Below are 24277 nucleotides of genomic sequence, written 5' to 3'. Positions count from 1 at the left end.
AAGGTTATAAATTTCCCTTTTCTCATCTAAGTTCTAACATCCCATCAGTTTTGGTACATTGTATTTTCAATGTCATTCCATTTGAAATAGTTTCTAATATCCCTGTGATTTCTTCTTTAACCTATGAGTTAATTAGAAATGTGCTGTTTATTTTTCAAATATTGGGAATTTCCTAAACAGCTTGATGTTATTGACTTCTGATTTTTAAATGTTGTGATCCAAAAGCATACATTGTAAGATTTCAGTCTTTTGAAATGTACTGAAACTTGCCTTATGGCCCAGCATATAATGACTGTCTTGATATATCAAGTATCTTCTAGATACACTTAAGAAGAATGTGTATTCTGCAGTTCTTGAGTATAATGTTTGATAAATTTCAATTATGTCAGGTTGGTTTTATTAGTGTGGTTCTAATCTTCTATATCCTTACTAATTTTGTCTACTTGTTATATCAAGTAGTGAGAGGGGGTGTTAAAATCTCCAACTATGATTATTGATTTGTCCATGTGTCCCTTTTGTTCTATCAGTTTTTCCTTCATAAATTTTGTAGCTCTGTTATTAGATGCATACACATTTAGGATTGTTTTTTTCCCGATAAATTATGTGTTTATAATTATGAAATGTATTTTTGATACTTGTTATATCAAAGTCTACGTCATGTGTTATTACAAAACCTGTAACAGCTTTCTTATGCTTACTGTTTGCAGTAAGGATCTCTTTTCCATGCTATTCCTTTCAACCTCTGTTAATATTTAAAGTGCGCCTCTAGTATATAGCTTATAGTTAGGTGTTCCTTTTTTATCCAGTCTGACAATCTCGGCCTTTTAATTGGAGCATTAAATTATTTCCATTTAATTATTATATGGGTTTAAAACTGCAATTTTGTTGTTCATTGCATCTGATTTTGTTCCTCTGCTCTATTCCTTTGGGTTAATCAAATATATATTTTACCTTTATCTTTCTTAGCTATAAATTCTTTGTTTTCTTTTAGCTTTCTCTTCCTCCTCCCACCCATATATGTGTACACATAGTGGTTGCTCTGTTGTTTACAACATGCATCTTTAATTTGTATCAGTCTACTTATTTTTAAAAATATATTTTTAAATAAATTTATTTATTTATTTTTGCATTGGGTCTTTGTTGCTGTGCATGGGCTTTCTCTAGTTGTGGTGAGCGGGGCTACTCTTGGTTGTGGTGCACGGGCTTCTCATTGTGGTGGCTTCTCTTGTTGTGGAGCACGGGCTCTAAGCATGCGGATTTCAGTAGTTGTGGCTCGCAGGCTGTAGAGTGCAGGCTCAGTAGTTGTGACGCACGGGCTTAGTTGCTCCGTGGCATCCGGACCAGGGCTCGAACCCATGTCCCCTGCATTGGCAGGCGGATTCTTAATCCCTGCGCCACAAGGGAAGCCCCTATATCAGTCTATTTATAATCAATATAAGATCAAGTAAATATAAAAGTATAAGATCCTTGCAGCCATGTAATTCCATCCACCCCAGCCCATCATTTGTGCTATTGTCCTTTTACTCTTCTATATATTATAAACCACATAATACAATGTTATAAGCTTTATTGTAAAAAGTCAGTTGTCTTTTAAATAAAGTAAGAAAATGAGAGTCTTTTCTATTTTCCTGTGCTTTTTACCATTTCTGATGCTATTCATTCCCATTTGTAGATACTGGTTTCTTTCCATCTGATGTCACTTCCCTTCTGGCTCCTCCAATACGTTGTTTAGGCTTCCAGTGAATTTTTCATTTCAAGTATTATTTTGAAAAGTTCCAAGAGTTCTACTGGTTTTTTCTACTTTCAATTTCTCAGCTGAGAAACTGTTCATTATAGCTATCTTCTCTTTAAGTTCATGTATATATTTCTAATAGTGTGTCTTTAAAGTCTTTGTCTGCTAATTCCATCATGTGGATTATCTCACAGCCTGTTTTTGTAACTTTTTTCTCTTGCCTATGGATTCCTTCACTTGTCTAATAATTTTTTATTTTACACTGAACGTTACAGATATGCTGTAGAATCTCTGGATTCTATTATTTTCTCTGGAGAGTGCTGCTTTTTGTTCTAGCATGCTAACTTACCAGCTATTCATTTTGAAATTACAGAGGCCTTGTTTCACACATTGTGGTGGGTTTCACACATCTGTTAAAGTTTTGCCTTTAATGAAAGGTGACTCCCTTATTCAGGGGTATAGTCTTTTCTGCTAAGGCAGGGCCCTGAGGGGCTTCAGGTGAAAAGCCCTACATGTTTCCACTGCCTTTCCAAGTTGGTGGGACTCAGACTCCAAATTCTGCCTTCCCTTCTCAGCTGAGATCTCTCTTGAGCTTTTCCAGCCTTCCAGCTATTGCTTACCTGGGCCCCTTGGATTCTCCCCTGCATGTATACATCTCAAGGACAGCTAAGGATTTGAGTGCAGGTTATATACAAATTCTAAGGGTCCCCCTTTGTGTTTCCTTTCTTTCAGAATTTTCCCCCTCAGTATTGTCACTTTGGCAGCCCCAGGGTTCATCTTCTAATTCAATGCCTGTGATTTTCTGCTTATCTGCAAACCTCCATGTGGACTGGGAGGGAACCCTTAGAAGAAAAGCCAAATAAATGCAGTTTTCATGCAGTACAGTTCCTGGGTTTCAGTAGTCTAATTCCCTCTAGTTTCTGCCTTTTGATTTTTTTTTCAGTGCCTTCAAGTACTTGTTCTTTATATTTCGTCCATTTTAATCAGTTATACAAGCTATTCTGCCACTAGTTGGGTTTAGATTTTTAACTGAGAAAAAGAAATCAGATCCAAAATTCCTTAAAAAAAAAAAAAAGACACGCTTCCTTTTATGCTACCAGTAGGAAACAACAGAGCTTTGAATAACAGTGGATTTATTAAACATCAACAATTATAGTGTAGAATCTCAAAGAACTGAAGTCCCAGAGATAGAGTCAAGTGATAGATTTGTACGTAAAATCTGACCAAGGTCGGGGAAGAAGGGAAGTGTCACAGAATGGTGAGAAGAAAGGATTCAGCAGACTCTCTACCTCACCTGGGCATTACTTCATCCAATGCATTTACAGAGTATCTACTGTATGTCAGGTATTGTGAAAAGAACTGGGTATCTGGAGCTATGTGAAAAACAGTCTCCCTCAGAAGCTTAGAGTCTGATTGGAGGAGGGAGCAGACAGTAAAGATGTAAAAGTGTAAACAATTAAGAAATTGCCAAATGTGAAGTAATACAAAGAAAGTAAGTAGAGTCACGAGATGGAAAATAATGGACATTGGAAAAAACTATTTTAATACAATGGTAAGAGAATATTTTTCTGAGTAGGTCACATTTCAGCTGAATCTTTAAGAATGAGAAGGAATCAACTATTCAAAAAAAAGCTGGGAGGGGGATTCCATGCAGGGGGACAGAAACAGAAGTAGGTCAAAAAGAAAAAGTGAAAGACACTTGTAGCTGGAACTTCAAGAACAAGGGGTAAATGGTAGGCAGTGCTGCTGAAGAGGTAAACGGGGGCTCGTAATACAAGGAATGAAGCGCACTGGGAACACCTTGCAGGGTTTTAAGCAAACAATAACATAGTCTCATCACATGTTTTGAAAGAACTCTCTGGCTCCTACACAGAACGAGTAGTTCGGTTGGGAGGTGACTCAAGTAGGAGATGATGAGGGCTTAGATAAGGACAGTGGCAGTGGGAGTAGAAGAAGAGATATATTTTAGTGATAGGATTGCATGAACAGCAGCAGAAAAGAAGAGGAAAAGGAATCAAAGCTACAGTCCAGGTATCTGGTTTGAATGACTGTGAAAATGGTAGCACCATGACTAAAATGGAGAAGTTAAGTTTAGAGCTTATGACATTCTAGTGTGGGAGTCAGATAAGAAAGTATTGGTAGATGCCAGGTAGTAGTAAGGGCAATGAGGAGAAATAAAGCAGAATAAGGGAATAAAGAGTAACAGGGCTGCTTATACTACATGAGTTGATCAGGGAAGACACAAACAAAGTGAGGGCATGCCAACTGGGTGAAGAGCATTCCACTCAAAAAAAAAAAAAAAGCTGCCACGGCGGGAAGGCAGTAGTGAACTGGGTCCGCAAAAGAAAAGAAGGTGCGCAGGGTTGTGGGGTGGAATGGGTTGGGGAGAGGGAAGACAGAGGTGGCCAAGGCTGTTCACGTAAAGCCTGACAGACTTATCAAAATAAGGACAACGGCTTTGATCCTAAATATGCTGGGGTACCACTGCAGGATTTTAAGAGGGAGAACAGAAAACAAACTGCAAGGGGGAAGGGGGAAGCAGTGACCTGGTAAGAAGCTACAGCACTAGTCCCAGTGCAAGACATGGCATATTGGACTAGGATCAAGCAGTGGAAGTGGTAAAGTTGCTGGATATATAACCTTAAAATCCCACACAATCTGCTGTTGAACTGGATGAAGGATATGCGAGAGGGGAGTCAAGGAGAGCTCCCATTTGTTTAACCTGAGGCGCTGCACGAATGGTGGTGTCAACTATTAACAGGGACACTGGAAGAGAGAGGCAAGCTTGGAGGAGGAAATCAAGAACATGCTCGCTTGCTTGCTGATGAGAACTATCTACAGGCGGTGCTTCTCAAACATTAATGTGTACACGAATGACCCACAGGTCTTGTAAAGTGCAGATTCTGATCCAGTAGACCTGAGACTCTGCGTTCCTACCCAGCTCTCAGGTGATGCTGACGTTGCTGGTCCACAGACCTCACTCTGAGTAGCAAAGTCACTGAAAAACAAGAGATAAAGGAGGGAGGAAGATAACTGAGACACCAAAATTGTGATTAAAGTGAAGGTAAGTGAAATCCAGAGAACATAGGGAGGATTAGCCTCCATCAGAGGTTCTCAAACTGGTTTGCAGGGCAGCAGCATCAGAACCACCTGGAAACTTGTTAGGAAAACACATTCTTGGCATCCCATACCTTCTGAATCAGAAACTGTGGGGGTGCGCCCAGCAAATCCATGTTTTAACAAACTCTCCAGCTGCTTCTGACGCATGTGAAAGTTTGAGAACAGAGGCCTAGAGAAAGAGGGCTTCATCCACTGAGTGGAGAGATGAACATCATGGTAGGTCGAGAGCGAAAATTACAGTTCACTTTTCCAAAAAATTTACACCTTTTACAGTGTAACTCTGCAGTTCCTCTCATCAACAGTGGAGTCTCTTTTCCCTCCCCTTGCATCTGCCTGGAATTATGACTTTGCCGTAGGCAACACAATGAGGGAATGACAGTGTGTTGATACTGAGCCCAGGTTTCAAAAGACTTTGCACACTTCTGCTCTCTCTTGGACCCCTGTGACCACTATAGAAACAAGCTCAGGCTAATGTGCTAGAAGACAAATGACCACATGGAAAGAGCCCCGTAATCCCAGCTGAGGCCATCCTAGATCAGCAGACCCACCAGTTGACTAAACATATGAGAAAGCCAGTAAAGACCAAGTAAGCAGGCAGTGTCCCTAATAATGTGCTAGAGGTATTGTTTTTGATAAACAGGCTGAGTTTGTTTGCCTGACCTTGACACTGACCAGAACTGCCCAGCCAGTATGGAAAGTGTGTGGTAGAGAGAAATGGGTGATTTGGAGGAGGAAAAGATGTGAAATATCCATTATATCAATGGGGAAGAATAATAAACTTGTACAGTAATGTGTATCATATGAAGCTGAGGCTGGTGATTGTGTTTTCACAGTGACACTAATCTATACAGTTACTGATTTCCTTCAGGAATGCTTTGCAGGATGCATGTAGGGACAAGTTAAGAGCTGGGTTCATCCAGATTGAGGTCTTGCTAGGTAATGGGTTAGCAAACTATTGCTTGCAGGACAAATCTAGTATGTGGCTTGTTTTTTACAGGCTGCAAGCTAAAAAATGCTTTAACATTTTTGAAGTGTTATAGAAAAAAACAAAGTCTATAGACAACAGAGATTGCATATGGCCCATAAAAGTTGAAAATACTTACTATTTGGCCCTTTACAGGAAAAGGTTGCCAACCCCTAAACTAGGTGAATGAGGACAGAAAGGCAAGAGAGTTGGAGGGAATTGCAAGGAAGTGATTTAAACCTAATCCAGAAAATCAAAGCTGGGCATGAAGGAAAAGTGTTAACAAAAGACAGTGATTGAGTAAGGTCAAAAGACTGTCATTCATAGTCCTGTACTGTCTACATCATATTAGATATCCTCGGAGGCGGCCTCACCTGCTCTACCCAGTGGAAAATCTGCTTAAGCCCTACTGTGTGCAGGATACTGCATTTAACAGAGGAGATACAAGACAAAATTGGAGGCAAAAAAAAAAAAAAAGTATATGGCACTAGAAGAAACACCTCTCAGTCTCTCTTTTTTTTTTGTGGTATGCGGGCCTCTCACTGCTGTGGCCTCTCCCGTTGCGGAGCACAGGCTCCGGACGCGCAGGCTCAGCGGCCATGGCTCACTGGCCCAGCCGCTCCTCGGCATGTGGGATCTTCCCGGACCAGGGTACAAACCCGTGTCCCCTGCATTGGCAGGCGGACTCCCAACCACTGCACCACCAGGGAAGCCCTCTCAGTCTCTTTTGAAAGCATCTCTTCATCAGCCTCCTTAAGGTTGTGTTCGCTAGAATTCTCACCTATGTCTGCTTCTCTTCTTGCTCTACCTCCCCTCTCTGGGAGATCTCATCCATTCCCACAGCTTCATTACTACTCTATTCCCAGTGACTCTTAAATCATCTCTCTAGCCCCAATTTCTCCTCCAAGATGCACACTCCTATTTCCAGCTACCCACTGGAAATTTTCATCTGCATGGTATGCTCTATTCCATGCTGTACAAAGAATTTTCTGAGGTGATGGAAATGCTTTCTACCTGTACTGGCCAATATGGTAGCCACAAGCCTCATGTGGCTATTAAATGTAAATAAAATTCAAAATTCCAAAGTTCCTCAGTTTCACTAGCCATATTTCAAGTGGTCAATACCAACATATGGCCAGTGGCTACTATATTGGACAGCACAGCTCTAGGCAACTCAAACAGTTTCAAACTGAACTCTTTTTCCTCCCCCAACTATCCCTATTTCTGTATTTCCTACCTTGAATATTGTCACCATGTATCTCTCACAGCCCATCCTTATCAAAATGGTGCCCAAATCTCATCTCATCTACCTCAGAAATCTACTGAATCTAGCGTCTCTTCTGGATCCCTATTGTCACTGTTCCACAGGCCCTTTTGATTTCTGGTTTAAACTACTGCAAAGAGCTTCTCAAACATTTTTTTTTTTACTGAGACTTTCCCCACTCCAAACCTTCTACATTATCTCTACTTGTTTCTTAAGAGCCAAGACTAATTGTTCCATCCCCACCTTCTTTAAAATTCTTGTTGGTGCCCTCCTATTCATCCTTATAACCCTAGCATTTAGCATAATCTTGGACCACAGGTACACAGTATCTGATGAATAAATGATTTTACAGATAGAAAAACAAAGAGATAGCCCCTTGCCTAGGAGTGAACTGTTCACCTATATGAAGTGCAGATGATCTTTCAGAGAAACAGAAGCTAGCCTATGCCAGGCAAATCCTAGATGCTTTAATTTTGCCCCGTGTCTACAGAAAGCACACCACCTAAGGTTCTCGCAAACATTGCAGTTGTGGCTCCTACTGGGATGAATTTAGACTCAGACCTTGGCCTAAGGTGAATTCTATTTCCCTTACCTCTTGCTTTTCTCATGCACAGATCCAATGGTATTTACCATTCCCCAATATCCTTGCAAAGTAAAGTAGGAAAGAATTTACTTGCTTTTCTCAGGCACAGATCCAATGGTATTTACCATCCCCCAATATCCTTGCAAGTAAAGTAGGAAAGAATTTACTAATTTCCATGACATTGTAACAAGCAACTGTACTTTTTAAAGTGGCCAAATAACACTTACTGTTTTCCAATACCTCAGAGATTCAGGTATTGACTGAAAACTCAAAATGAGGAATTAATCAATTATTTACCAAGCTTTGGTTATCTTCTGTGCATGAGTCAGCTGCTGCAGCAGAACATGAGCGTAAAGGACAAGATATAATACCCGTGACACAACTACCATTTTCTTGTCCATCCTGTATCTCCCACCATCACCCAGAGTGTTCTTCCATGTAGAGAATACTTAACAGCCTCACAGATCATTATCCTCAATTCCAATCACCTTCACCTCCACCCATTTTTGTAACTTCCAGTCATGGCTAGAATTAGGTGCTCTCTAAAATATTTTTTCAGTCTTCTTACTCCTATCCCCACTATGCCTACTTGAACCTCACGGGAAAATAAATCCCCTGATACCTCACTGTTCTGTAAGTATAATGGTCACCTCATAGCTTCACTTCCTTCCCTACACAGCCCAGACACCAGAATGCACTAATTCAACTACACTCACCAGTATCTCCCTCAACTCCCTTGCCCATTTTTTTACCACTTACATTCAGCAATATGTCAACCATAGATAAATCCATCCATTTGTTCATTCACTGTAGAAATACTGAATGCATACTAGATGTCCAACATTAGTTTCTGCTTCTATTTCCATATTGTTGAATGCTACCAGGGCAAAATCACAAATTTCAGGGTCCCATAAATTTAAACATCCCATTATCTCAGGTGAGACCTCAACACTCATCAGCAATTCTTAACTAAGCCTCTCTCCACGACCCTCAAGGAACATTTTTCCACTCCTCTCCTCAAGCCCAATCCTACTCAGGATGCATCTTTCTCAGAAGATGGCATTGCTTCCTACTTCATGGAGAAAAGAGAGGCTTTAGAAAATGAACTACTACCTCATCTTAATCATCTACCCACCAGTCTCTCTGCATTTTTACTTCCTTCTGCCACTTTGGAATAAGACTCGCCTCTGCTTCTATATCCATTATTAATTCACATACCTGTGTTCTGGATCCCCTTTGCTACAGCACTTACTGCTCTCCTTTATTTTCAACTTCTCCTATTCTAAGGCCTCCTTCCCCAAAATCTTCTCTCCCTCCCATTTGAAATTTTAAAAATAAAGCAAACTCTCCTTTCTTTGGTTTTATACCCTCACAAACTTGCTTCTGAGCATGGAATCAAGAGTAGTCTAGTGACTTCCGTTCTTTCTCACGGAGAAAGTGGCTTTAACAGTCACATGTTTGCCTTTGTGATTTTTTCTCCCTTTTGCAGGGTATACAAGGCTGATATCTCACTGACACATTCTCACATGCAGGCAACCTTGCAGGCCTAGAAAAGCACTTTTGAAACTATTTCAAACTTACGTGAAAATTACAAGGAGTACAAAGGATTTCTGCTTTACCCTCGTTCACCAATTTTTAAATTGTACCATGACTTATCATTACTCCTCTCCAACTACATACGCATCTTCTGAACCATTTGAGAATAGGTTACATAATGATTATGATTTACATGCCCATGTGGGTTTTCCTAAAGGCACCAATCACCAGACGTGTCTATACAATTTCTGGTCTCTACATTATCATAGTAATTTAAAATGTCACCAATTCGATAGTACACAGGTCTAATGAGCTTAATGTTAGAAATGGATCCATGCTCAGGAATTCCCTGGTGGTCCAATGATTAGGGCTCCACAGTTCCACTGTCTTGGCACTAAGATCCCACATGACGTGCAGTGTGGCCAAAAGTAAATAAATGAACAAATTTTTAAAAACCCAAACAACAGAAATGGATCCATGCTCTGAATCCTGATGAAATCTGGTTTGTGTGTAGGAACCCCTTTCCATTTCTCATCCCCTGCCCCAATTTGTGGGGACAATGGGTGCTGGTGGTTTCCAGTACCCCAAAGCACCTTCTGAAAATTTTTTCTAAGTCCAGAGATGCATTACCGGCTGGCTCAGGTGTCCACAGCCTACGGTACAGGGGACTACAATTATTCCACATGATGTAAAAATAATTCCCAGTAAGTACAGGCCATCAGCTGACCTTGCATAAATTCTGCTCCTCTGTACACACCACCCATTGTTACTACAGACTAGATGGGTTAGGGAAGCCCTTGGGTTGCCTCCCCCAAGAGCTAAGGCCAAGTTTGACTATTTAGACAAGGAAGTAATAATAACAAGTTTTCCTGTTGTGAATCCGAGGATGAGATTGAGCAAGTGCTTGCCCAATGAATGAGCAAGTGCAAATACCTAGTTGCAGTTCCTTTACAGAAATGTCTCAAGAACACTGAAAACCTGAGGTAAAATAAAATGTCTCATGGACAACAAATTTGGATGAATAGGGCTTCCCTGGTGGCACAGTGGTTGGGAGTCCGCCTGCCAATGCAGGGGACACGGGTTCGTGCCCCGGTCCGGGAAGATCCCACATGCCGCGGAGCGGCTGGGCCCGTGAGCCATGGCTGCTGAGCCTGTGCATCCGGAGCCTGTGCTCCGCAATGGGAGAGGCCACAACAGTGAGAGGCCCGCGTACAGAAAAAAAAATAATAATAATAAATTTGGATGAATAGGCTAAACGAATGCAGTGTTAGGTTGCAAGTTTATAAAAGTATAGCTCTGTGAAAGCAGAAAGCAGGTCTTAGCCAATTAAAAAAATCTCAAGCACCTATACATCCACCCAATAAGCACCTTAAGCATATCCTATGTGAAAGAAAATAGAGAAGGGATATAGCAGAACACATACAGTTGCCAAAGAACTTTCAGACCGGTGAGAGAGAAGACATTAGTAATCAACCTTAACTTGTGATGCATACCCTAAAGGAGTCCAGGGTTGTTAAGAGGAAGTAATTGAGAGGAAATAATGGAGTGGAGGGGCACACTTTAACATTAACCTAGTTTAGCCAGAGAATTCAGTTCCCAGCAGAAGAAAAACGCTATGCATGAAGGCTCTGAATTAGTAGGGAGCAGCACCTCCACAGACCTGAAGCTGGCTAGTGTGGCCAGAGCACAAATGAAGCGAGAGAAAAGCTAAAGATGGACTAGAGTCTAATTAAGCAGAGATCTGTAATCCATATTATGTTGGACTTTTGTTTCCTTTTAATAAATATCCTAAGAATAATAGGAAGCTACTGAAGGATTTTAAGTAGAATGAAAGGGGGAAAAAATGTTTTTAAAGGTCTTTTGAAAGCTACATCAACAATGGATGGGGGCTTCCCTGGTGGCGCAGGGGTTGAGTCCGCCTGCCAGTGCAGGGGATATGGGTTCCTGTCTGTCTGGGAAGACCCCACATGCTGCAGAGCAGCTGGGCCCGTGAGCCATGGCCGCTGAGCCTGCGCGTCCAGAGCCTGTGCTCCGCAACGGGAGAGGCCACAACAGTGAGAGCCCCGCATACAGCAAAAAGGAAGGAAGGGAGGGAGGGAGGGAGGGAGGAAAGAAAGAAAGACAAGAAAGAAAGACAGAAAGAAAGGAGGTAAACAGTGGATGCAGGCAGACCCATTATGATAGTACAGGTGAGAGATCATGGCTGCCTAAACTGGATGCTTGTACAGACACATTAGAAATATTAGAAAAATATCTAGTGACCAAGATTTAGTGACTGGATGAGAGGGCTGAGGGAGAACGAAGAATCAAAGGCTTGGAAATTTTTGGCTTGAACACCTAAGAGGATGATGTGATGGTGCCATGTATTAAGATGGTTTTTCTCTAAGTGTTTAACTCAAAACAGTAAGATGAGTGTTCACTAAAATATCATGCAAAAGCAGAATGTGGAATAAAACAGCATTCTTACATTTTTAATACTTAAGAAAAACTACAGTCATTTCATAATTTCGAAGTATATTCTTTGATCAGCTATAATCATCCCACAATTTCTCAACGTCTGGGCTTACTAAAATTGTGTCAACTTTAGATTCTCATTACTTTACAAACCAGTTTCCTACTGCCCTTAGGATAAACACAAACTCTTAGTGGGGCCTACAAAGCTTGGTCCCGCACTCTGTCCTTTAACTAAGCCTGCTTCTTTTAGTCCTTATAATATGCCAGACTCCCTTTCTGCCTTTGGATCTCTGCACATCCGCTTTGCTGACAACTCTACTCCTAGTTAATATCTACTTGTTCTCTGGATTTCAGTTCAACCACTACTTCCACCTGAGATTAGGCTCCCACTGTATGCTCTTACAGGAAATTATACTTTGTCTCCAGAGAGCTTATAGTTTGTACTGTGTATATATATATATATATATATATATATATATATATATATATATATATATATATCTCCCATGAGGAAAGGGAACATACCTGCTTTGTTCTATCACGGAATCCCTAAAAACCTGCCACACACCTGCAGACATTACAATTTCTGTTGAACAATGAATGATCATGGGAGCAAGGCAAAGTGACGGCTAAATTTAGATCTCATCCAAGTTCTGCTGTTCACTGGCAATCCTATGTTAGGCTATACATGTACAGCAGTTTTTATCATCTCTAAACCAGAATAAAACATAAACACAGCCACTTCGTGTAAAAGAACTACCAATATAAAGGAAGTCAAGCAAGGGTGTTTTTGTTTTTAGCAAGCTACATACTACATAACTGCATTTTGCTGAAGACAGCAAATTAAGATACTCTTCATAATCAGATTAAAGAACTAAAATAATCATTAAAACTGTGAGGTTAAATGTAGTCACATTAAAACTGTGAAATTCAGTATTTATAACACAAGGATATCCTTAACTATTTACAAGAGTTTAGCTCCACTAAAATAATTTGATTTAAAGAACAATCAATACTGCAAAGGAAAATTTTTGGATTGTTTTAAAGTGTTACTGTTTTATTTTTTCTTTTGTTGAATACACATTTGCTTTACTGGCAGTCCAGATAAACAAGTATATAAAGGAAATATTTAAAGTTTTCTTTTGGCAGATGTCAAGATAAACTGTGCAGATAAAATTCCTCAATTTAACCTGAAGAAATGGTTTTGAATCATACAAATTTTTAAGAAGAAAAATAAAGACTGTCCAAAGGGATTCTCCTAGCTTATAACACATTTCCAGAATAACTCTCAAAAAAAAATTCAAAAATACTCATTGACTACTTTAAAAATATGTCAATACCATATGGCTTTATGAAATAACTTCTAAAATTTATATTTTTTATTTTAAAAGGATCCCAAGTTTTAAATAAACTGCTAGCAATATCATTTTCTTCACTTAAAAGTGCATATCTCTGAGGGTGGGACATACATATTTTTTGAACAAATAATGATTTTTACAAATTTTTAACACACACACACACACACACAAATCACAAAATATTTTTAATGGGGAAAAGAGTTTTCACCAAGTGTCATCTTTAAACAGACTACAGTAGATGACATAGTTCTTTTTTTTTTTTTTTTTTTTTCCTTTTTATACCACCAGAATTCTCAATGAGACGCTTTGGCAGTTTTAAGACATATCATGGTCTCTACCAAGAGACACTGACATTAATGATATCCGTGGAGATGGCAATCGCCTTGTTGACTCAGTGTGATAAGAGACATTACTGGGCTGGCTCTCCAAATCAGAGACAAAGGTGCTCTCTTCTCTTACATCAAGAGTCTGTTCAACTGAAGCTGCCTGGGGTGAAATATTATCTACAGTTTTGTTGGCATTATTCAAGTTGTTATTAAGTGTGGTAATATCACACTCCTTGCCCAGGACACCAAATTCATCTTCTATTGTAACTACATCTTTAGTTTCAAATGGTCCCAAGGAAGGAACCAAAAATTCATTTTGTAGAGGGTTTTGAGGACCACTAAGGTCACATTCTATATCCTCCTTTACTTCAGAATCCTTATCACTGTCACTGTCAATGGTAATCACAACTGGGGAACGTGAAGCATCATCGCCATGATGTTTCTTATGTTTCCTCTTATGTTTCTTCTTTTTCTTTTTATGGTGTCTAGTTGTATCGGTAGCTTTCCCTTCATAAACTATCTCTACACTTAGGCTCCGGGTCCTTTTTCTTCTCTTGTGCTTTGTCTCTCTGTCTGATGATCGGGTATCTGAAAAGCTGTCACTCTCATTTTTATAGCTTCCATCCAATTTTGATGAAGATTTTGAGTAATGACCTTCCTTTATTTTAGAAGCAAATTCCCGAGATGGTTGAGCCACATCGTTAGAACCCTCCAAATGCCGTGTTTTGTATTTTCGTTTCCCGCCAGGCTTTTCATTTCTCACACGGTCAGGCCCTGTAGATGCAGTCTTTGATCTAGTACTAGACAGGCTCCTCGATCTATGCCTTTCATAGTAGTAATATTTCCTTTCACTGTGATTATTTTTTTTCCTAGCATTTGTTCTTTCAGAAAAAGACTGCATTCTAAATTCTGGACTTGAAGATTGTCTGGAATAATGAGCTCTGGACAGAGTCCTCCTCCTGTAAGATGATTCGTAGCCATCCCTGTCCTTGTTTCTACTATAGTAAGTATACTCCCACTTATATCTGCTTCCATAATTATTTCTTAAATAGTAACGATCTCGATTTCTGCTCCGTGATCTTCTTTTACCACGATCACTGCTACGAGATCTTGATCTGCTTGTGCTTTCACTACTTAGAGACAGAGTTTGGCTTCTTCTTGACCAACTGCTATCTCTAGTTCTTGATCTCTTTTTGTCTCTTCTACCTCTAGGTCTGCTACTCTCCCTGCTTCTGGATCGTCTGCTTTTCATTCTTTTCTTCCCATGATGCTTCCTACGATTCTTCTGATCATGGCCACTCCTACTCTGGGAACACGAATCTGAACTTCTGGATCTTCCCCTCCTTCTGTGTCTGCGGGTATATGGGGAATATACTCTGTCTCCTCTGATGGATGAGCTCAGGTCTCTGGGAGAGGACAATGATACAGACCGTTTCTCTTCCTTCTTTGATGTGATTCTTGTACCAGAATCACAATGACCTTTATTTATTTGTTCATCCTTTCCAAGGACAGAGTGTGGAGATGAACATCTACTAACATCACTATCACCAGAACTGTAAGACTGCTCTTGTTCTTGTGCCTTTACAGTCTCCATTTTCTCGTAGGAACCTAACTCCTCAGAATCAGAGGACAGTTCAACAAGTTCTGGGGTCCTCTCAGCTAGTGGTTTAACAAACCCAACAATGACACAATTATCTGAAGAAGAATCACTGTCATTATTTATGTCGTCATTGGTTTGTACTCCTTGCATCTGAGATGTGGCTCTTCCTGTTACAAGTTCTTCATCTGAACTGTCAGAAGTATTCAAAAGGGAAGACATGGCAGCATGTACCTGCTCTGAGCTTGAATAAGATGGCCCTGGAGTTTCATCATCCCATGGTGCCTGACTAATAGTAGCTACATTAACATCCAGCTCTTGGGTCTCTGCTTCATCAGGAGATATTGTTATGACCGAAGAATCAGAATGGCTACCTTCTTCATATGAAGGAGCAGGACAATCATAATTTGCATGCTGGTCAAAGGCTGCCATGTTAAATGGAGATCGGGCAAAACTGATAAATTCGTGTATAAAATGCTCAGTCCGATTTAGTAAAAATGGCCTTAAATCAGACACAAATGCCTGACTCTCCAAGTCATAGCGAGTAACATTACTCATGATGATATGCTGGACAATATTCACTAATGATCCATGAGCTCCAAAGAGAACTGTGAGTTCACGTTTTAACCAGGGGACTAATCTGTGAAGGCAAGCTGGATTTCTACGGAAAAATTCAGCTGAAATATCCCTATAGCGGCCACCGTCTTCAATATTTCTAACTCGAGCACCAGCACGATAGAGAGTTCGCCTAAAATTAATAATATCCTGTTCTTGAATTTTCCGCAAAGATCTTTCATCTGCAGTAGCTGGCCTCCTTATTGCAATCTGTCTCATAAATGGAGGAATTTCACCATCTCTAGGTCTTGCTGAAATGCCTAACCCTTCAAATATTACTCCACTATCTGGTGGGGTTGTTGTTCTTCTATTCATGGTACTATTAGGTGAATAAATAGAAGCACTTCGTTCCCTTGTCATAGTTGTACGGTAGCGGAATCGTCGAACATCAGGTGTAGCAAAAGAACCATTGTATGAAGGCCTTAGGACATACTCCTTGAAGTCGTCTTCTGCCCTCACAGAATGGAAAATAGAATCAAAGGGCTGTTTACATAGTGGACATTCAGCTTTGTTTTTTGACCACTCCTGTACACAGCGAAAACAGAACTTATGTAAACAGCGATCTAAGTAAGACACATTATCAAACCTATCCAAGCATATAGGACACTTAGAATCAGGAGATGCATCAGCTGGTACTGTCTGTTGCAATTTGCTAGTGCCAGCTTTAGGTGAAAAGTTGTCCATTTTAAATTCCTTAGCGGCTGATGCCATTATCTGTAAAAGGGAAAAAAATACATCAGTAACCTGATAAAAAAGAAATCTAAAATCTGAAAAAAAATGCAAATGACTGTGAAACATACTTTGGTAAAAATAGTTAAGTAGTTTATTGTCTTTGTAACATAAAGGGGCAGTGTAGCATAATAATACAGTACTTAAAGCACAAGCTCTAAAGTCAGATTTCCTGGGTTTGAATCCTGCTGCCACATTACCAGTGTGACTATGGATTAGTTACTAGTTACTGTCCTTATGCTTCAATTTCATCTGTAGCTCACTGATACTAGAACCTGCCTCATAGGATTTGTGAAGATGTTAAAAAAAAAAAAAAAAAAAAAGCCCTTAGAAAAAGTGCCTGGTCCACAGTAAGCTCTCAAATATTATATAATAGTCTATTATTCTTTTTTAAAAAAATAATTTGATATATACAAAAAAGTGCAAAAGAAAATATACCAAGTACCCATGTATCCTCCACTCAGAGTTAGCAGCTAACATTTTCTCATGGTTTTTCCAGATTTTTTTAAATGTCCATTTATGTGCTTCCCCGCCGCCCCCGCCATCCCCGCCATCCTTCTCTAGAAAACAAAAACCAAAAATATCATAATTCTCAGTTGACACATGGTTTTATATCTTGCATACATATGCCCCAAACACTACGGACTACTCAACTGTTTTGTTTGTAGTATTATACATGTATCTTTAAAATTAGCTTTAGGGAGAAAATTTGCATACCAGAAAGTTCACCTATTTGAACCATTTCTGTGGTTTTTAGTGGAAGATTCTTTCACACACAAAAAAGGATCTGTTAGTGAAGATTAAATGAAATAACAAAATGTAAAAGCACTCATGGGCAGTGCCTGGCTTATAGCAACTGCTGAGTAAATGTTAGTTGCTGTTATTATTACTACACTCCTGTTATACTACACTATTCTTACTACACTATTATATTCAGTTCATCACTGACTCCTTTCAGCCTCCCTAAGAAGCTTTTCTTCGCCTTTTTATTTAATCCAGTCAGTTACTAAATACCTTGAAATCATATTTTCAGCCTCCTTCCTTACTTTTTCTCACAAGGATCACTAGAATCTTAAAGATTAGTTCTGTTTGCTTTAAATTTGTCAGTTTATATAGACCCATAACTTACAAAATGAATTTTCCAGACCTGAAATCTAGTTGCATTACATTTTGGCCTTGTTGTCTTAAAAATCCCTCTTTAGCTGCTTTCTACACTAATCATTTTACAGATGTTAAATATTAGTTTCTTCCTTTATATTTTTCTGGGCCTATTACTGATCTTTCTCCACCATCACAGAAAGTCCCATCATGAGTCAACTGCTATCTAGTCAAATAACAGAATTGCAATTTCCTAAACAAGAAACTCACTGGCCATACCTAGGTCTAACAAAAACAAATAAAACCCATGATAAAAACCCATCAATATTATTGTAAAATATAAGTACTTCACCATAGACTTCAAATTAAACTTGCTCATCTAGGGCATCTTAGCTTTCTCAGAGCTATAACTTAATAGGAAACCAATTAACGCTGAACAAGTTTCTTCAGGGGGTTCCAAATACTTCCAGTCCTCTGTTTCTAGAGTGGAAATGTAAAAATTACCATTGTTCTTAAATAGAAAAAATTATAAATATATTAATACTAATTGCATTTTTGCTAATATATTTAAAGTCTGGAACCTTAATATTACATAAATTTCTCAGCATTTCCCCCTACTTCTAATATTTTTAAATTCTCCTGCTCAGGAGAAAAATAAATCTTTAAAATAAAAACCATTAGGATAAGAGACTGTGCATGTGCATTAGGGGAAGGAGTGAAGAGTGAACAGGGCACTGGAGAGATTATCAGATCTGGATTGAAGACCAGGTTTCATCTAAAACTAACTCCATCAACTGGAGAAATCCACATTAACTCTGGACTTCAGTTTGCCCCTCTATATAAGAAAGGAATAATTAGAATTTTAAAAAGACTGGTGAAATTCAAGTTAATACATTTTATCTTAATTTCTTTCTTTGGAATACAGAATTTTAGTGTTTACTAAACATTTCCAGTTCACATAAAAATCACAAACCAGAATGCATTCATTAAAAAAAATTATTTGGTAATAACTTGAAATTCAAGTAAAACAAAATCTCAACTAACTATAATTTTTTAAATGGAATTTTAGTCCTCCCTTCCCTAGTTTTAAAAGTCTGTTAACCGGGCTTCCCTGGTAGCGCAGTGGTTGAGAGTCCGCCTGACGATGCAGGGGACACGAGTTCGTGCCCCGGTCCGGGAGGATCCCGCATGCCGCAGAGCGGCTGGGCCCGTGAGCCATGGCCGCTGAGCCTGCGCGTCCGGAGCCTGCGCGTCCGGAGCCTGTGCTCCGCAACGGGAGAGGCCGCAACAGTGAGAGGCCCGCGTACCGGAAAAAAGAAAAAGAAGTCTGTTAACCAATCTGACAGCACCAGTCTAAAGAATTATAAGTAACATCATCCATAGTAGGTAAAAAAGTACAAATTATTAGTCCGGTTTTGTATATCTATACAGGAATATCTTTCGGTACAAAGAATGGTATTCATCGTTAACACCAAATAATGGCAATGAATATAAATCATCATATGAAGGATTTACTCTTTCAAAATCTTCACTAAATACTAAAATTAAAATACTTGCTAATTCAAATGAAGTAGAATTACCACATGACCCAGCAATTCCACACCTATCCATGGAAGAGAAACAAAAACATGCCCAAACAAAAACTTGCAAGTGAAGAGTCATAGCAGTGTTTGTCCTAAGAGCTTAAAAGTGGAAATAACCCAAATGCCCATCAACTGATGAATATGGAATCTCCATACAATGGAATATTTGACAATAAAAAGGAATAAAGTACTGACACATACTACAACATGGATGAGTTTTTTCATTATGCTAAATGAAAAAATATCAATCACAAAAGATCACATGTTGTATGCTATTTTATAGGAAGTTTACAGAATAGGCAAATGGATAGAAAGCAGACTGGTGGTTGGGGGGGCAGTTATGAGGTTTCTTTCTAGGATGATGAAAATGTTCAATTAGAGTTGCACAAGTATACTCCATAAATACACTAAACACCACTGTATTTTATATTTTAAAGAAGTGAACTTTATGGATGAAATATAAATTATATCTCAACAAAACTGTTTCAAAAATACGTAGAACAGGGATGGCTAGGAGACAGACTGAAGATTTGTAGGTTAGCGGGAGAGTTCCGGGTCAGGTAGCAAAGGTGGACCTGATGATAGATTTAGTGCTTCAGGTTCTAGAAGAAGCCTGTGATAAAAGTTTCTCTATCCAAGCACTCTAGGAATTAGGACTTCAAATTAATTTCCCCATAGGGGATAAGTTAATCAGTTCTTTTGAACCCTTTTCCTTAACTGCCTCCCAAATTCTAAATAAAGTTTACCATCTTTAGAATAAATTGATTAAGCAAAACCTTCCCTTCCCCAAATCTTCAAATGTGTTGGCTTTAACAGGGATAAGAACCCTCCATATCACATGTTGGGGGAAATTTCAGATAATCAATGTGCATACATATCTAGGGAAAATGGATGGAGGGGTAGACAGGTGGAGGGTGATAAAGAATCGGGAGGCTAGAATCTAAATTAGACCACAAACCGGACATTTAAAAAACTGCACAAGGATACAAAGTAGGAATGCTCTGCAGAATTAAATATTTAATAAAACCAGACTTCCTATAAAAGTCGTCTTCTACGGCATTCCTTAAATTATCACTGTATATACAATTTAATCACTGGCTGATTACATTGACGGAGTGATGTTAATTCTAATGTAGAGCCAGGACTGAGAATCAAAACCACTTACTAGTGGCGTGATCTTGAGGAAGTTATTTTACTTCACAAAATCTTACATTTTCTCAATTCTAAAACAGGCTGAGTAATAGTACCCACCTGAAAAGGTGGCTGTGTGAAGGGATATATTCCACGTAAACCCATAGCATAGTGCTTGGTGGGCAGTAAGAACTTAATACTGTTTTCCTATGTTATGTGAAAATAAAGTTAATTTTGATCATTTCCATCATCCATAACTGATTATAAAATGCCCAGAAAGATGACAGTCTATAACAACTAAATGATTTTCATATTAATATCAATATTGTACTTAATATATCTAAGCAAAGTGGCTAAAAAGGGTTCACAAGTGGATGAACTACAAATATACCAAGTATTAAAAACAATCTGGGCCCAATCTCTTGTGACCTTAAAGAGACCATGGGGCTTCCCTAGTGGCGCAGTGGTTGAGAGTCCGCCTGCCGATGCAGGGAACACGGGTTCATGCCCCGGTCCGGGAAGATCCCACATGCCACGGAGCGGCTGGGCCCGTGAGCCATGGCTGCTGAGCCTGCGCGTCCGGAGCCTGTGCTCCGCAAAGGGAGAAGCCACAACAGTGAGAGGCCCGCGTACCGCAAAAAAAAAAAAAAAAAAAAAAAAAGAAAGGAAGAAACCATGTATGTCTCTGAACTGCAATCTAATCACCAATTCCAAGAAATCAAACAAAAGTTATAGGACCTACTAACCAGACCCTAGAAAACTTAAATAATGAAGACCCTACGAAATTTAATTCCAGTTTCAGCAATAAAAAGAATTGCTTGGGAGCCATTCCCCTCTAAAGCCACTCATTCCGGATAAGCATGACTGCTTTGGCTGACCTGTAGCTTTCACAGTCATTGACTAAAAACAAACTAAAAAGCCCAACCCCTCACCGCTATTAACTTAAATCTTCGGTAACTCTTTCTGAATTTATCTTAAACAATCTTGAAAATTACCTCCCAAAAATTCTATTCACTTTTCCTCTCAAATCACTATTTGCCTCATCTCAGTACTGCCCCCTTCCAGTCTACCAATCAGCAGCCCGTGAAGAAAGCTGCGCTGACTTGATGAAGAAGTCACTGGCTTACGGGGTGTAAACAGTGTACAAACTCCAACAGTCACGGCGACAGTCACTTCCTTTCGTTGAAAACTGCCACCTGCCAGGATCTAAGATAAGCACCGCGTGCATTACATAATCACAACGAACTAAAATACCGTTACTCCCGTTTTACAGACATACTCAGAGAGATTAGGGGCCCGCCCAAGGTCACATCTATGACAGCCGCGATAACACGACTCAGACTCGTTTTGTTTTGTGTCGGCTTTTTTCCCCGGAGACGGAGCTCCTTCCAGTACACGGGTTGGGCTCGCGCCCTCGGGAGCGCTTCTCGAAAAGCAGCCCTCCCCCGCCCACCGGCACGGATCCACAGGTGCGCGACGGGAGCCGCCGGGACGCCGGCCCGCCGGGCAGCCACGGCGCCTCAGGCCCGGACCGCAGCTCCCTCGACCCTGGGCCTAGCTGCAGGCGGGAGCTCCAGATCGCCCAGCCCTTCCGACCCCGGCGCCCCATTGTTCCCGATCTCACTCACCTCGGAGGATACCGGCGCAGGCCCGGCTGGGGAGCTCGTGGCAAGCTCCCTACGGCCCAGAAAGCTGGGTCGGTGACGGCAGGACCCGCGAAGGCGAACCCGGCGACTTCTCCGCCGGCCCTCGGGAGCGGGAGTAGGCAGGGGCGCTTCACCCTCCTCGCGAGACAGCGGAGACCCCGGCGGCTGCTGCGACCCCTGCGACGTAAAGCGCTCATCACCAATGGCTGCTTGAGGGCGGTGGCAGAAAGCGGTGGCAGAAAACGAAACCCACTCCGCGACCCCCAGCAAGTCAAAACACAGCACCCGCCTGCGTAACGCATGCGCAGTAGAGGACGCCGGCACTGAAGGCGGGGCCTAGCGCGCTCGGCCCGATCCCGGCCCTTCCCCCACCCCCCTCCGCTACTGGAATGAGAGGGACCTGACGCTCCGAGGCAGAAATCGCTATCATACCGTCACTCTGGTTGCTACTAATATCTGGGGATTACGGGGGCACTAGTTTAAAGTTTGCTTCTAATTTACCCGGAAGACACGATAACTAGCTTGGTCTCATTTAAACCTCACCAAACTCTGTGAGAAGTTACTAAAACTGCATCTGGTGTATAGAAAAAGGAACTGAGTTACCCGGAGGTTAAGGGACTACCTCCGGCTGCAGTTAGGAAACAACACCGGGATTCGAATGGAATACCCAAATCAGAGGCCTACAGTTTTCAGAGAGATCAACTCCAGTATAGGGATAAACAGGGATTTAACCTAAGAGAATAGGGCCTTGAAATCTTCCCGAAACAGATAACGTTTTTACCCTTCCCCACTCTCCGAAATCTGCATTAAAACTCTGGTTAGGCGACAGCTGAGATTACAGAGACATAACGTCTGGTGCCTAAAACGGCCCTCTGCCCCATTCTTAGCCTCAAATGTGAGTGTCCCGAACATTCTAGGGCTGAACTTGGCTCCGCGTGCCAAACTCTGTCCTTCGGTTTAATAGTTGATCGTGCTACCGTCCTAAGCATACAAACGTTCAATAAACACTTGTTGATTGGCAGCTACATTCTGCCGGGTAATTCATGCCACGTTATTTCTTAAAAGTATCACTGACATCAACAAGCCATTGCGTTCTCAAAGCCTTGTTTCTTGAAGAAAAGCTCAATTAACAGGGATTCCCACAACGATTCGTCAGTTATATATAAAAGCGGGTGGTATTCTTGTTTACATCAAAGATGAATACACGAACTACCTACATTGTGGGAACAGATCCGGGAGGAAACATTAATTCTTTGAGCGCGAGACGTCGGCGTAGTATTTAAAACGTGGATTATTTTTCCAAATAAACTTTTAAATGCACACGACGGTACCTTATCTCGTATTAATACTGCTCTGGAACTGAAGGAAGACCGGCTGACGAGTCAAGCCTATCCCTCTAAGTGGCAAAAAACACTTCCAACATACTTTCTCGTTTCTCTCACCTCCTTCGCGAAAGGCGGGCTCGGCCCCCGGTCACGTGACACCGCCCACAGCTCCGGGCGGAAGAGGCCGGCCCAGCCGAAGGGAAACGCGCCGGAAAGCGAGTGGGCCGGCACTCGCGCCCGGCTGAAAGATGGCGGCCGCCGCCCGGCAGCCACCGCCCCGGAGGTTACTCTAGGGCCTGCGGCTTCCGCCCGTGCCCGCGGACCACCGGTGTCTCCTTACCATGAAGCCTGTGAGTCGCCGCACCCTGGACCGGATTTACTCAGCGGTAGGTCCCGGTCCTGGAGAGGCTCCACGGGGTCGACTCCTGAGGCCCGCGGGTGAATGCCTGCTATTTCTTCAGCGCCCAGAAACTCCAAAATCCATTGCTGAATTAAGCCTTTCACTCCCTCAACTCGACTCCGCCTCTTCCGGGAGGACACGCTCTTCCGCTTCTTACGTAAGAGCGGCGTGGTGTACTTGCTGCCTGAACCACATTTATACGAGTTTGTCACTAAAATTCCCACCAACCTGATGGGGGTAGGAGGAAGTGCCACTCACATGTTTTTGCTTTTACTCCTCCTCTTGCATTTCTTAGTTGCTCCTCGCGGTCGTATTGCTCTCCTGGGGATACGTCATCTATGCATCAACTGTAGCTGCACGGCGACAGCTAAGGAAGAAATACCCATAATCTTCGGGATGAATGAAAATTTGTAATTCCTCTGGACTTGATTCCATGCATATACAATTCTTTACCTCATGCTTATCTGACACGTCTCGATTTAAAGTAAAATCTTTAATAAAATGCTTCGAAATTCATTTTTGTATACCGTCCTTTATAATAACCACTAATATGCTACTTTTTCATATACTTAAAGATTTGTCTTTTACGTTCTCACATAACAAAGCAACCTACATCTAGGCCTTTTAATCTAGAGTTTCTAAAATACTTCTTTTGAAATGCTTCAGAAAGCCTTCTTTAAAAGTGTGTGGAACTTCTGTTCTTTTGTTTATTGCAACATTTCATTACATTGTATACCTTCACGTCACAGGAGATTAAGTAGTTTAAGAAAAAACTATCATGTGACTAAATAATTTTCTACATGCTGTTTTCTAAAT

At 40.9% G+C, this 24277-nt stretch overlaps 3 protein-coding genes across 4 annotated transcripts in view; 1 reads left to right on the top strand and 2 right to left on the bottom strand.

Moving 5' to 3' along the window:
* RIGI (RNA sensor RIG-I) overlaps positions 1-21802 on the bottom strand; it is a 66467-nt gene extending 44665 nt beyond the window's left edge. The window contains 1 exon segment of the mRNA XM_067041066.1: positions 21719-21802. The gene's annotated coding sequence lies outside the window, so the exon portion shown is untranslated.
* TOPORS (TOP1 binding arginine/serine rich protein, E3 ubiquitin ligase) lies at positions 13178-23608 on the bottom strand. Of its 2 annotated transcripts, XM_059072776.2 has the most exons (3): positions 23402-23608; positions 21719-21913; positions 13178-16263 (listed from the first exon to the last, which is right to left on the bottom strand). In XM_059072776.2, exons 1-3 carry the CDS (start codon positions 23402-23404, stop codon positions 13327-13329), a joined length of 3135 nt encoding a protein of 1044 aa, XP_058928759.1. In that variant the 5' UTR covers positions 23405-23608; the 3' UTR covers positions 13178-13326. The 2 variants fall into 2 exon arrangements, with proteins under 2 accessions (XP_058928759.1, XP_058928760.1); XM_059072777.2 differs by lacking the exon at positions 21719-21913 and having other exon boundaries at positions 23402-23584.
* SMIM27 (small integral membrane protein 27) lies at positions 23259-23977 on the top strand. The gene is made up of 2 exons (XM_059072831.2): positions 23259-23447; positions 23757-23977. The coding sequence occupies exons 1-2, from the start codon at positions 23403-23405 to the stop codon at positions 23847-23849; spliced, it is 138 nt and encodes a 45-aa protein (XP_058928814.1). The 5' UTR covers positions 23259-23402; the 3' UTR covers positions 23850-23977.
* Positions 23978-24277: the final 300 nt, after the last annotated feature.

This window comes from Kogia breviceps, chromosome 8 (assembly GCF_026419965.1).
Source record: "Kogia breviceps isolate mKogBre1 chromosome 8, mKogBre1 haplotype 1, whole genome shotgun sequence".
NCBI lineage: Eukaryota > Metazoa > Chordata > Mammalia > Artiodactyla > Physeteridae > Kogia > Kogia breviceps.
The sequence above is the reverse complement of the archived record's forward strand: the minus strand, read 5'-3'. Positions and strand labels throughout refer to the sequence as shown.